Source organism: Antedon bifida, chromosome 10 (assembly GCF_963402885.1).
Source record: "Antedon bifida chromosome 10, ecAntBifi1.1, whole genome shotgun sequence".
NCBI classification, from domain to species: Eukaryota; Metazoa; Echinodermata; class Crinoidea; order Comatulida; family Antedonidae; genus Antedon; species Antedon bifida.
Window position 1 is genome coordinate 8,367,300 of NC_136235.1, and position 13,559 is coordinate 8,380,858.

At 36.4% G+C, this 13,559-nt stretch overlaps 2 protein-coding genes across 2 annotated transcripts in view; both read left to right on the plus strand.

The window, feature by feature from the left end:
* The window catches only part of LOC144853832 (mitochondrial carnitine/acylcarnitine carrier protein-like), a 32,967-nt gene that overhangs the window by 6,158 nt on the left and 13,250 nt on the right, over nt 1–13,559 (plus strand). The window contains exons 2-4 of the mRNA XM_078711682.1: nt 5,237–5,323; nt 8,306–8,436; nt 9,370–9,460. Of these exons, the coding sequence (XP_078567808.1) occupies nt 5,237–5,323; nt 8,306–8,436; nt 9,370–9,460 (309 nt within the window). The remainder of the gene's footprint in view (nt 1–5,236; nt 5,324–8,305; nt 8,437–9,369; nt 9,461–13,559) is intronic.
* LOC144854490 (uncharacterized) lies at nt 147–3,304 on the plus strand. Its single transcript, XM_078712447.1, has 2 exons — nt 147–1,145; nt 1,313–3,304. Exons 1-2 carry the CDS (start codon nt 147–149, stop codon nt 3,302–3,304), a joined length of 2,991 nt encoding a protein of 996 aa, XP_078568573.1.

Sequence of the window (13,559 nt, forward strand, 5' to 3'; positions counted from 1 at the left end):
GAGGTATATTTTCTGCATTCCCTGCCATTGTCATCATCATTTTATATATATCACGAATCAGTGCGTCAATAATTGAATCAAAGTCAGTAGTAATTTTTTACCAATATTATTCTTATTTTCAGGAAAGTAATAAGGATGAGTTTTACATGTCATTAGCCACTCCAACTTGTCAAACACCGGCGTGTGATGTTATGGATACTCAAATGAGCCTATATCAATTTTGCGATCCAACTTTTGCTTCAGCTACCTCAGAAGATGAATCAATTCAATCTACACCAAGAGAAAAATTAAATGCATTTCTCAATTCAAGGGACGTCAGTCCAATTAGATATCCTTTATCTGCACCGCTGGAGCAAGTTTCAGACCGTACTAAACGTTTCCACATGCGCAAGGCTCGTCAAGTTGTCTCTATGTGCCTGGAAGAAATCGCACCTGGTCAGTCGACTACTCTACTTGAAGGCTTATCAAGTGATAAAACCACAGAAGCTGACGAAAGAACCGATTCTTCTCTATTAGATGCTCTATCAGAATGCTATCTTCATACTAACCACTGGAGTACAAGACGTCAGATTTTATCGATCATGGTTGATAAGGTTACCTTCAAGGAACTGCAGAAATGGATACCTAACTTGACTAGATACCGTTTTAACGTGGCCAAACACCATTTATTGTTACATGGTAGAGGTTCTGTAATTCAACCTCTAAAGAACACTAGAGTATGCGTACAGCCAGGGAAAATTGACCACTTTGTTACCTTTATAACAAGTTCTCAAGTTATACAAGACTTGCCATTTGGAGAAAAAACTCTAAAACTTTCTACAGACAGAGTTATAAAAATCCCAAATGTTGTGCGTAATCTTATCCCAGAACAATGTATTCTTCAATACGAGAGTTACTGTCAAGAGAAGAATTTTCAACCTATGAGCCGCAGTACATTGCGTAGAGTTCTCAGTGTTTGTTCTGCTTCTGTACGCAAATCCTTACAGGGCCTTGATTATATCTCTGCCAATGGTGGAAAAGCCTTCGATGACCTGGAGAACATCGTTGATAAGCTGGGAGATTGCTATGAAATGGGTTTGACTTGGGCCAAACAAACAAACCAAAAACTTAAAGATGCCAAGCGCTACCTAAAAGGTGACTATAAGGTAATAACAATCTTGTTTAAATATCTTGATAACTGCTACAGTATAAATAGAAAAACAATATAATAAAAAAGGCAAAGTAGCGCGTTGTATGTTGCTCAGTAAAGCATGTAAGAAACATTCAAGACTAATTACATTTTTTATACAATTCCTTTTATATATTATTGCAGATTCACATTTCTAACCATTCTGAAGTTGCCGATCATTGTAGGGCGTATGCTCTTAGTTCTTGCGAAGACAAATATTACCAGACTGTCTGTGATCATGACCACAATGCAAGATGTGACAGATGTCGTATATTTCCAGAAGCTTTGTCTGAAATTCTTGAAGCTTTAAACGAAGTGCGCTGCTCTTCTGAAGAAAAAGATGACATGGAGTACGTAATTACACGGTCAGTCCAAGACATCGAGACGTGGAAGGCGCATATCTTAAGATCCATTAACCAAGACGCTGCACGACATGATATTTTAGGAGATTTGAATCCTGGTTGTGCCCTAATTGTTTTAGACTGGGCGATGAAGTTTGTACCACGTAAATACCGCGAAAGCCAAAGAGACTGGTTTGGAAAGCGTGGACTTCCGTGGCACATAACGGTCTTGACGAAAAAGAATAAAGATAGAGAGGTACAGATGCTTACGTTTGTGCATATTTTTAAATCTTGCAGTCAGGATAGTACTACTGTTGTGGCAATCATCGACGATGTGTTGAGGCAGCTGCCATCTATTGCACCCGATATACACTCTGTGTATCTGCGTCAAGATAATGCAGGATGCTACCACTCTGCCCTAACATTACTCTCGTTACCAAAGATAGCGAAAGAAACGAAGATCAAAATCCGACGTATTGATTTTTCGGACCCTCAAGGGGGGAAGGGCGCATGTGACCGCAAGGCAGCCCATATCAAAAATCACATGAATAAATATCTTAATTCAGGAAAAGATATTGAAAATCCAGAGCAGATGAAGGCAGCAATTGAGTCCTTTGGAGGCATTCCTGGAGTGAAAGTCATAGTTTGTGCTTTACCTACTGGTACTATTTGTGCAGCAGGGAAATGGAAAGGCGTGAGTCACATCAACAACATAGAGTTCGGAAGCAGGTCCATGAAGGTCTGGATGGCGTATGGTATTGGTGCAGGACAAAATCTACTTTTGAGTAAATTCTGTGTGCCCTCGAAACTACCCAATTTAATTCATAACAAGGATACAACGTCTGATCAAAATCAAGTATCATTTATTACAGTAAAAGCAAGAATACAAGCCAAGACATCTCATGAAGAACAAGCTGATATAAATGACGACGAACAAATAGAAAGTGAAGAAAGTCCTGGCACCCCCAGCAAACTGTTCTTTTGTCGCGAACAAGGTTGCATTAGGTCATATCAGAGATACTCTTCCCTAGAGAAACACTTAGATTATGAAAATCACAAGAACGCACTAGAACATGAAACACTATATGACAGGGCAATGAAATTATACGCAACACAACTAGAAGAGGGTACTTCTAAAAATCCAGAACCAACAAGAACCAACGATTTGCCACGGTTTGACATTGGCCCCGACCTGCAAATGGGCTGGGCGTTAAAGTCCTCTGCAAAAAAAACCCGATTTTCTGTTCCACAGAAAACCTACCTTATTGATGTTTTTGACGTTGGAGAGCAGACAGGACAGAAAGCTGATCCATGTGATGTCTCACGAGAGATGAGATCGGCCAGGCACAGCGATGGTTCACATCTATTTAGCAAGAGTGAATTTTTAACAGCACAGCAGATTGCAAGTTTTTTCTCACGCTTAGCTAAAAAAAGGAGGACAGATGCAGCCGTTCATGATGATGATGACGAAGATGATGATTACGATAGTATTGAAGATGGTGACGAAGTCCAAGAAAATGGAGACGATTCAAAAACGGAAAAAGAAAGAGAAATTCAAATTTTGTCGCAAACCGTACTGGACACAATAGGCTTGCAGCATCCAATAATGTTTGAAAGGCATAATATTTGTGAACTGAAAGCTCAAGAAAAACTCTCCAGATTCTCTTTGCCAATGTTGCAAGAAATGTGTACTTCTCTTGAACTTGATACCACAGATATAACCATAAAGCGCAAGAAGCCATACATTGATTTGCTGGGAAAGCTGGTTTCCACGTGCAGTTGCTCGATTGATTAAGGTAGCAACGAAGGTAAAACTGTGTCTGTGAGAATTCTTTAAAATAACAATTTAATATGTGGGACGATTCTGTTGTCTAAATTCTTAGTATTTTAAGTCGCGTTCTGTAAATTTTTAATAAAGCGAAGGGGTGAAACAATGGTAAAACAATAATTTATTGTTTAGGCCACGAATTATTAGGAAATTTCGCACGAGCACATGAACGTTAACGGTTGTCACCATTCTACTCATTTGCATAACAACAGAGTTCAGCGAACATTTGCGTTAACGTACTTGCTCGTTTTGATTTCGCGCTTCGACGGGAAGTGTAGAACGCAACACATGTGTAGCGCACGCAACATACGCCACAAGTATTGACACAAATCACGGAATACCTTGGGTTTAGAGACTAAGCCTAGCCAGGCATGTTTAATCATGTTTTGGTTAACGTTTTTCATTGACGCTATTTTTCAGAAATAAGGTTCTTGACGCACGTAACTAAAGTTTTTCGTAATGCTTGCGCACGCACAGATCAAGTTGTTTACAAAGTGGGCGGAGCTTGGAAAATAGCGTTAACGTGCTCGTGCGAAAACTCCCTATATGAGAAGATAAGAAAATTATGTTGTAAAGCCTGTTTTCCACTAGGCGAAATTATTCGCGCAAATCAAACATTTTCGCGTATACGCGCACGCCCAATGGAACACGTTGTTGATAAAAATAAACTGCGCATGCAAAAAATGTTCAATTCGCGAGAATAAATTCACCTTGTGGAAAACATAACAGGCTTGATGAAGCTAAGCGAGTTATAATGTTGAGCTCAGATAGTAATTGCTTAATTTCATCATGGGTTAGTCGTTTAAATTTTACTAGAAATTTATTTTTAGTTTGTGTTTATATTAAAACGTAAATCCAAATTATTCAGGACCTTTCAGTTTACCTTTAAAGTTTGTTTCTCATAGTAAAATTTACCTTAAATATGTAAATAGAGAACAATAGGTACATCCGATTGATCTTGCCGACAGATAAAATCTTTGAATTTCTTACAAATTTGTGGCTCTGGCGCGGAGCGCAAATAAGTTTCCCCAAATTTTTTTTACTTGATTCATAAATATTAGTATCTAAACTTTAGATTGATGATTTTTTTATTAAAAAAAAATTCGTCGCACATGAAAAAAAACGCGTTTGTTTTTACCCTACTTTTTAAGAGTTTTATATATGCTAATTAGTAATTAATTAGTAAAAATCTTAGAATTTCATCAAATTTTTTGAAACTTTACTTAATTATTGTCAAGATGCTAGTTAACATAAGTGTAAAATATTTAAACGCTAGGTAGCTACGTTTGGCTTCCAGAGGCTGTTAAACTTAATGTAAATTATACACCAAAAATTAACAAAATTGGCCGAAAATCGTTATTTTTCGATTTTCTCGAAAACTAAGCGATATTTTACCAAACAAACTACACATCAGGTTTACTTACATCAAGGTCTACCAATGTGCAAAATATGAGCCAATTCGAAATTTTGACCCTTGCCACTAAATTACGAATATGTCTGATTTTTGGTGACAAGCACTCTTAAATCATGTTCGCAGTAACTTTATAATTTTTTTATCAAATCAAATTGATTGTTTTGATATTATGATAATTAAAGCCTTTTGAGTTCATTATACATTTTCATAAACATGTGCGTCACCCACTGTGTAGCCAAAACACTTATTTATTTACATCCCTAAATTTATAATCGCGTATTCTGTAATTATTGTTGTTTGACGTTCGTTCGTTGGCGAAATACATTCGCCAATTTACACAAGAAACTCAAATCGTGAAAATAAAAGGTCGCGAATAGTTAAAAATGTAAAATCGTGAACATTTATTTTTTGGGCTTTACAGTAAACAGTATAAATCATTTCTTATTCATAACACAATTACAGGTACACAATCTATCTCTTTACAGGTAAGACTCCAAACGCAAGTGACATCTGGAGAATCAAGACTGTATATGGGTACATTCGATTGTTTCAAGAAAATTGTAATGAAAGAGGTAAATTTAATTTAAAATGTTTAAACATTTGTCAACAGCAAGCATCTAGTATCAGTCAGATGTTTTGTCTTACTTTGACGTAATTTGTACTTTATACTGAGTACATTTGAGAGTAGTAATTCTCAGTTGGACTCGAACCCACGACCTCAAGATCACTAGCCTGGCATTTCATACCTTTAGACCACAATACGTGGCAGGCTGAAGGCGCAAGATCGCCTAAATTTGTTTTGTTTTAACTTTACAATACTTAGTACTTAATACTAACAAATTTTATTTTATTTATATTTTTGCTTTGTGTACAGGTCAACTAATGATCAAATAACAGTTTTCTCATCACAACTTAAAGTAATTTCGAAAACTACAACCATTTTTCAATAAACATACACATCTTACAACATACATTTCTACCCTAACAAAATATTTCAAAACTTTCTATTATTTAAAAGTCAAAGTTAGCCAGGTCTCGGGTCCATTCTATTGTCGCCACAGATTGATATCTTCATCAGTATAGTACAGTATGAATGGATGATTAGGTGGGAACACGAACGCTTAAGTTGATCATACCCAGTACCGTTTTGATCATACGATTAATAGGGAAACCACCTCACGAGCTTGCGCTGATGGCTAGATTCAAGCCCAAGTAAGGAGCGGGTACTGCACCAACAGGGTTGTAATTGTATTAAACTACTGTGAAGTAGTAGTAGTTTGCTTTGTGTTTGCGATTTTACATTTTCAACTATTTCGCGACCTTTTATTTTCGTGATTTGAGTTTCTTGTGTAATTTGTTGAACCAAATTGGCGAATGTATTTCGCCTCCACGATGAACGTCAAACAAAAATTGAATAGCGTCAAGTAAAATTAAAAAATTAATTAACACAAGCTAGGCTTACGCACGTAGAATAATTACTTTATGGACACATTACAACTAATTATTATATGATTTAATGGACAAATGATTCATCAAGCAAGTACACTATATATTTCATTAAAAAAATACCTAAGAAATGTCGTAAGCTTTTTTTTTATTGCAATTCGAACATTATTTTAGCGATCAATCCTCCCACGGCGGTACCATGTGTGTCGATCGCTGTGAGGAGGAATTTCATTATTGTTTTGAGCGAGGCAGCAGCTGAGTAGGGTCTAGCTAGCATTTTCGATTGGTTGCAATTTATTATGTTTTAATTACACCTGAACAAACAATATAAATAATAATCAGGGTTCGTAAATGTTTCAAAGAATACACAAAAATTTATCAGTTTAGTTTATCATAAGTATTTTATTTTCATTTTTTCCATATTTAGGCTAGGCCTGGCTAACAAAGAAAATACAAATTAATGTTGGTCAATTTTCTGTCCGATATTCTGGTGCTAATTCATGGAACGAGATACCAGAAAATATTAAACATGACTCTAAAATTATATTTAAACGGAAATTAAAGCAATTCTTACTTTAGTTGTATAATTATTTATTTTATATATCTTATTTATGAAAAAGTGTAGTAATATTTAAATTTTAAAATATATAAATGGGATTGTTTTAACTTATTAAGTTTTTATTTTTAGGCCTGTGTTAAAGAAATTATTGCCCATAGTTGTAAAATTTAGTTAAGTATAATTATGTAAAAGGGGCTGGACTTGATTAGTGTTTACACTATTTTCTAGCTCCTTCCTTATGTTTTAAAATTTAATATTATTTATCATTGTAAAACAAAATATTATTTGGAAAATAAAGTTGAAGTTGAAGATACTGTAGATAGGCTTGGGATTTTCGCGTGCCCTTTATTTTTGCGATCGTTGTTCAATCGCGAAAGTTGCGAAAATAAAGGGCGAGCAACCATTTTGGGCTTTAAAGTAATTGGTCAGTGATATGCCCAGTATTTGAGTAATTTGTACTTTGGTAGTTTGTAGTTTCACCCACTGGTGACACTCTAGTTTCACCCACTGGTGACAATCTAGTTTCACCCACTGGTGACAATCTAGTTTCACCCACTGGTGACAATCTAGTTTCACCCACTGGTGACACTCTAGTTTCACCCACTGGTGACAATCTAGTTTCACCCACTGGTGACAATCTAGTTTCACCCACTGGTGACACTCTAGTTTCACCCACTGGTGACACTCTAGTTTCACCCACTGGTGACAATCTAGTTTCACCCACTGGTGACAATCTAGTTTCACCCACTGGTGACAATCTAGTTTCACCCACTGGTGACACTCTAGTTTCACCCACTGGTGACAATCTAGTTTCACCCACTGGTGACACTCTAGTTTCACCCACTGGTGACAATCTAGTTTCACCCACTGGTGACAATCTAGTTTCACCCACTGGTGACAATCTAGTTTCACCCATTGGTGACACTCTAGTTTCACCCACTGGTGACAATCTAGTTTCACCCACTGGTGACACTCTAGTTTCACCCACTGGTGACAATCTAGTTTCACCCACTGGTGACACTCTAGTTTCACCCACTGGTGGAAATCTAGTTTCACCCACTGGTGACAATCTAGTTTCACCCACTGGTGACAATCTAGTTTCACGTGACAATCTAGTTTCACCCACTGGTGACAATATAGTTTCATCCACTGGTGACAATCTAGTTTCACCAACTGGTGACACTCTAGTTTCACCCACTGGTGACAATCTAGTTTCACCCACTGGTGACAATCTAGTTTCATCCACTGGTGACAATCTAGTTTCACCCACTGGTGACACTCTAGTTTCACCCACTGGTGACAATCTAGTTTCACCCACTGGTGGAAATCTAGTTTCACCCACTGGTGACACTCTAGTTTCACCCACTGGTGGAAATCTAGTTTCACCCACTGGTGACAATCTAGTTTCACCCACTGGTGACAATCTAGTTTCACCCACTGGTGACAATCTAGTTTCACCCACTGGTGACACTCTAGTTTCACCCACTGGTGACAATCTAGTTTCACCCACTGATAGATAACAATGTTTGCCTAATTTGCTATTTTATAGGGAGTTTTTGGTCTTTACAAAGGCATGGCAACCCCAATTGTCGGAATAACACCAATATCTGCTATCTGTTTCTTTGGTTATGGACTTGGGTTAAAATTACAGACTCCTTCACAAGCAAATACAAAATATGGGTAAGTGTGTGTATGTTTTTGTTTGTTTTTTCCATATATATTTTTATTTAATTTTATTTAATCAGACTCTTGTTTACAACAAGACCAGCCAATTCTGGCTTATGAGAGAACAAATATATAATATAGCTTCATAATATAGCTTCATAACAGATATCGATATCAACTTGGCTGTCTTACTTTTAAAGCTCTCCATAATCTTGTTCACTCTGTCAATGACTTGCACACACAGGTCACTATTACGGTGATCTCCTTATCCCCAGACCGTACTTGGAACTTTTTCAAACAGTCTTTTAGCTTCAATGCTTCAATTTCTTCCTTTAGATATCCGACTTGCTTCATCTTAATCTTTCAAACTTTTTCTTGTTTTTTCTCTCCGATTAAATTTAATTGTTGCATGTTTATGTCTTGTCATATTGTATTTTTGTAAGGGTCCCTAATGGTCAGCTTCGGCTGGATGGACCACCCTCATAAAATATTGAAATAAAAAAATAAACATATACTAAATATGCTTAGCTGTTTCTATTTAATTTTGTTTTACATTTCCTTTTGCACTCATTTGTTTTATTATTTTATTCTAGTTGCACCACATATCGTGTGCCTCTGATAAAAACAAGGCCAACAGCCATAAGTCGCGTGCTCTCCGAAAAAAATTAACTTTCAAAAAGTAATGTACTTTAAAACTTGTCTGTACATCAAAACAGTTCAAAAAGTACAGAAAAGCGATAAAACGCATAGTGATACCGGACCGACAGACAGACCGACCGACATAGTAAACTATAGAGTCGCGTCCACATGACTAAAAACAAAGTAATACCCAATAAAAGAAATGCATAAACATCAATATATTTATGCATATTTTTTACTCATGAGCAAAACCATAATGCTTTATAACAATAATAATAATTATAGTTATGATATTTTAATAATTTTCAGAGGAATGCAGACATTCCTAGCTGGAATGGTATCTGGAGCTTTTACAACATTATTCATTGCACCAGGAGAAAGAATTAAATGTTTACTACAGGTATAGTTGTCAAACAGAGTGATTCTCTATCTGAATTTTATTTAGAAATTATACAGTATTTGCATATTTTTTAATTCAACGATATTTCATTTATTTGTTGTACTAGAGGGTGAGCTCGCTTCACTCGCTCCCCCTCTAGGAAGTGTAGACGATGGTTCTTGGAATGATATTGACTCGGGTAAAAAGGTTTTAGAAGGACATTCTGGCCTGGACGTTTTCGGTCAGTTACCATTATTGAAATGCTTGATATTCGTAAAACTAAACCTACTCTGTTTCACAGAGTGTCTTAAGCCTGTTTTCCTGACGACGTTATTCGACGCAATCGTTAACAATAATCGGCGATCGAGTTGAAACTCCTGTCTTCTTTCTCGACGATTACCATCAATTATTACACCTTTTCCTGTAAACATTGACATTTTAACGATTTACAGGAAAAGACGACACGAAACGTCGGCGATTTACAGGAAAAGGTGTAATAATTGACGGTAATCGACGCTACAAGTCGCAATCGTTGACAAACGCAAGAGTTGAATCCAATTCAACTCTAGCGATATCGCAATGAGAAAACGTAAGAACTGACCAATCATCTTGGCGATACAGCACATGACGTAACATAATTGATGGAAAATTCTGCTGACTACATTTATTTTTTGCATCGCGGTGCGGTCAACGCTACTATAAAATGATGTTCCGGAAAATAGGCGTGGGGATATTAGGTAGGTCTAAGTTTTCAGCCTAGTCCAAAATGCTATTTGGGCTAGGATAAGCCTACTGAAAACGAAAAACCATCAGTATAGAGATTAATATCTCTATACTGATGGTGCTTAGGCCCATGTCTCCTACACTGTGAGCCTACTAGTAGATGCAGCGGAGTCCTCTATTCATTTTTCGTGTTACAACAACATTGAGAAAGAAGACAGGAGTTTCAACTCTAACGTTCAACGCTAGAAATCAAATGTTCGCGCTGTCGTTATCATTTCAACTTGATCGTTTTCAAACTTTTAACGATTAAAGATGATAGTGTTGACTAACATCGACAGGAAAACAGGCTTTAGATGATTGCTTGGTAAATTGTAGATAACAGTCCAAAGAATTCTATTACAAATAGTATAATTATTATTATTATAATATTATTATTTTAAGTGATGTTTTATGGGGGAGGTGTTGGGGGGTTTATTCAAATAAATACCATTGGTATAATCAATACATCTTTTGAAACTAACTTCTGTGACACAGTTTTGGCCCAAGAAGGAAGACGTTTCAGACGGTTTGCAACATGGGCAGAAGTATCTCAGGGTCCAAACGAGACACAGATAGCGCACAATTATACAGTTCTGCCAGGTTACTCAACAACTCGGCTATCAGGGTTTCACTCAATTTCAAACAAAAGGTCTTATCATCAGTTCTCCCGATGTAATTTTATATACTATTCCCCACAATATGCTCCGATGCTTTATGAATATACTTAATTTGATCTTAATTTACAGTATAATTTTTATTATTCACACACGCAGTTCGAAAATAAACAAAAAACTAAAATGACTATCACCATCAGCCAACTTAGTTGAAACCAGGAAGTTTCAAGGTGATGACTCACCGTGAACCCGGAACTAACTTTACCACCGACACTTAAAAATCTACTGATGAAACCCAACATTTCGTTTTAAAACCCCCCAGGATATCTTTCTAAGAGAGTAATATGGAACAATATCGTAATAGTGAGAACTAATGTTATCAAATCTACATTTCGTGGTACATCTGAGATAGATAAGGTAGGTTCCAAGGCGGAGAGCTTTCCTGAAGTTTTTCCATTGTACTCATCCCTCAGGACCGATTTCATCAATTTACAAAAATGTGATGTTAAACTAACAGGCCTATAGTTTGCCAGTGATTTCTCAGAGCCTTTTTTAAAAATAGGAGAAACAATGGCTTTCTTCTGGAACAAAATTTTCATTAAAACATCTAAAAAAGATGGGCTAAAGGAGTCGCAATAACACTAGCAGTTTCCAAGAATATTCTCGAGCTCAAATCATCGGGTCCCGGTGATTTGTTAGGTTTCAGTTTCTGCACCAATTTTAAAAGTCTCTGCGGGGTAAACAGTACAGTGATCAATTTATCATCATCTGGAAACTCGTTAGGGAAATTAGGTGGAATGAAATTAGAATCAATTCACATGGACGTGAAGTATTTATTAAAATTTCGGCAGCTTCCATGTCATCAACATCTATATTCCCTTCATCATTAACTAAGGGCCCCACTAAATCTTTGGATTTAGTACAGGATCTGATTGACCCGATTAGAAGATCTCTTATAAATTGCAAGGTCTGTGGAATCTCTCAAATTACAGTAAAATTTCCATAATTTTCTCTTTTTCTGTTGATAAAAGGAGGTTTTCTGTTATGTCAATTTTAACGGAAGAATTATAAACTTCAAATATTGGCCATGACTCGGATATAGATGGAAGTTCAGTTAAACTGGGCCAATCCACTTCTGAAAGCACATTCCTAACATTATTCCAGTTGGCTCTCCTAAAATCATAGATATAATCGGTACTATCATTAATCAGTGTATCAATATTACAACAAAATTCTAGCATATCATGATCACTAGACCCAAGTCTACCAACACAAGCAATATCAGACACCATATTAGGTTCGTTAGTTAAAACAAGATCCAGAATGTTACTGCCTCTTGTCGCTGATTCAACATGTTTGGGTGAGATATGCATCTTGAACAAAATCCAGAAAATCCTGACCATCCAAATTAGAATCTAAATTTTCCCAATCAATACCCGGAAAATAAAGTCCCCGATTATAACTGTAGGACACGACTTATTTAAAACTTCTCTACATACATTTGTATATTATTATGAATTGAACTATTAGGTGACCGGTAGACAATACCAATAATGGCTTTCAGATGCTCATTTAGGTGGATTTATGCCCAAACAGAATTGCTGAAATTCTGTGAATATCACCTAAATCTGTTGTAACAATAGATTCCTTAACATAAAGTAAGGTCCCACCACCTCTCCCATCTTTTGTATCAAGTCTATCTTGCTTACACAGCAAATAATACCCATCTAAATTTAAAATTGTATTATTAATTTTCTTGTTGGTCCATGACTCTGTGATGACAATCAGATCTGGTTTTCTATCGAACACAACTACTCTTTAATTCGTCATTTCGTTCCTGTGTTGTCTTGTCTGGAGAAATAAAGACCCGTTCCCATCCTTTAAGTTTATTCATTTTGTTGTCTATATTTTGGACAGCTATTTCTGAGAGGCCCAACACTTTATGGACGATATGGTCTACAAGTTCTACTTCTGTTAAGACTTTACCCCCATACTTCCTTAATTCCATTTCTCTGGTTAACCCCCTCAATACTTGTTAGCTTTTCTTGCATGACTTCATTAACTTCATCGCTAATTAGTTTATTTAATTTCTCATAATCAACATGTTCGCTGCTGCTGTTATTAGTTAATTTCAGATTATCAATTTCACTTGATAGTAAATCAACCAGTCTCCAGTTTCTCACATTGTTTTTGGACATTAAGTACACAGACATGACATTATTAACAGATCTACTACAAGACTTGCAATACCAATGACACTGGTCCATTTCTTGATCTTTTAAATTTGCGATAGTAGAATATACTGTACAATCCACTAGAAACCCCTTGACAATTACAGTGAAACCATAGCTGGCAAAATCCACAATGCAATGCCTCATCATTATCACCAAATAACATTTACCACATAGACTACTTGGATCAGTATTAGTACTGTTAATATTAGATTGGTCTTTTTTATTACTAGACTTTTTTTTTGCTAACTGAGTTTTGCTTCCGAAGCACCGACGCCATGGCTCATAAATAACCCTGAAGTCGGTCACGCTACTCCACCAGGCGACCTAATTGAGCCGAGGCCTAGACAAAATCCGACCAAAAACAACTTAAACAGAAACCACTCTCTACAATATATACTACACATCAAAATGTACCAAATGGTCTATTGGCCAAAACTATATAAAAAAAATTGCAAATGAGCTATGTTACATTTTTAACAGGTTATTTAGGTGGTCACTGTTTGACTTAAC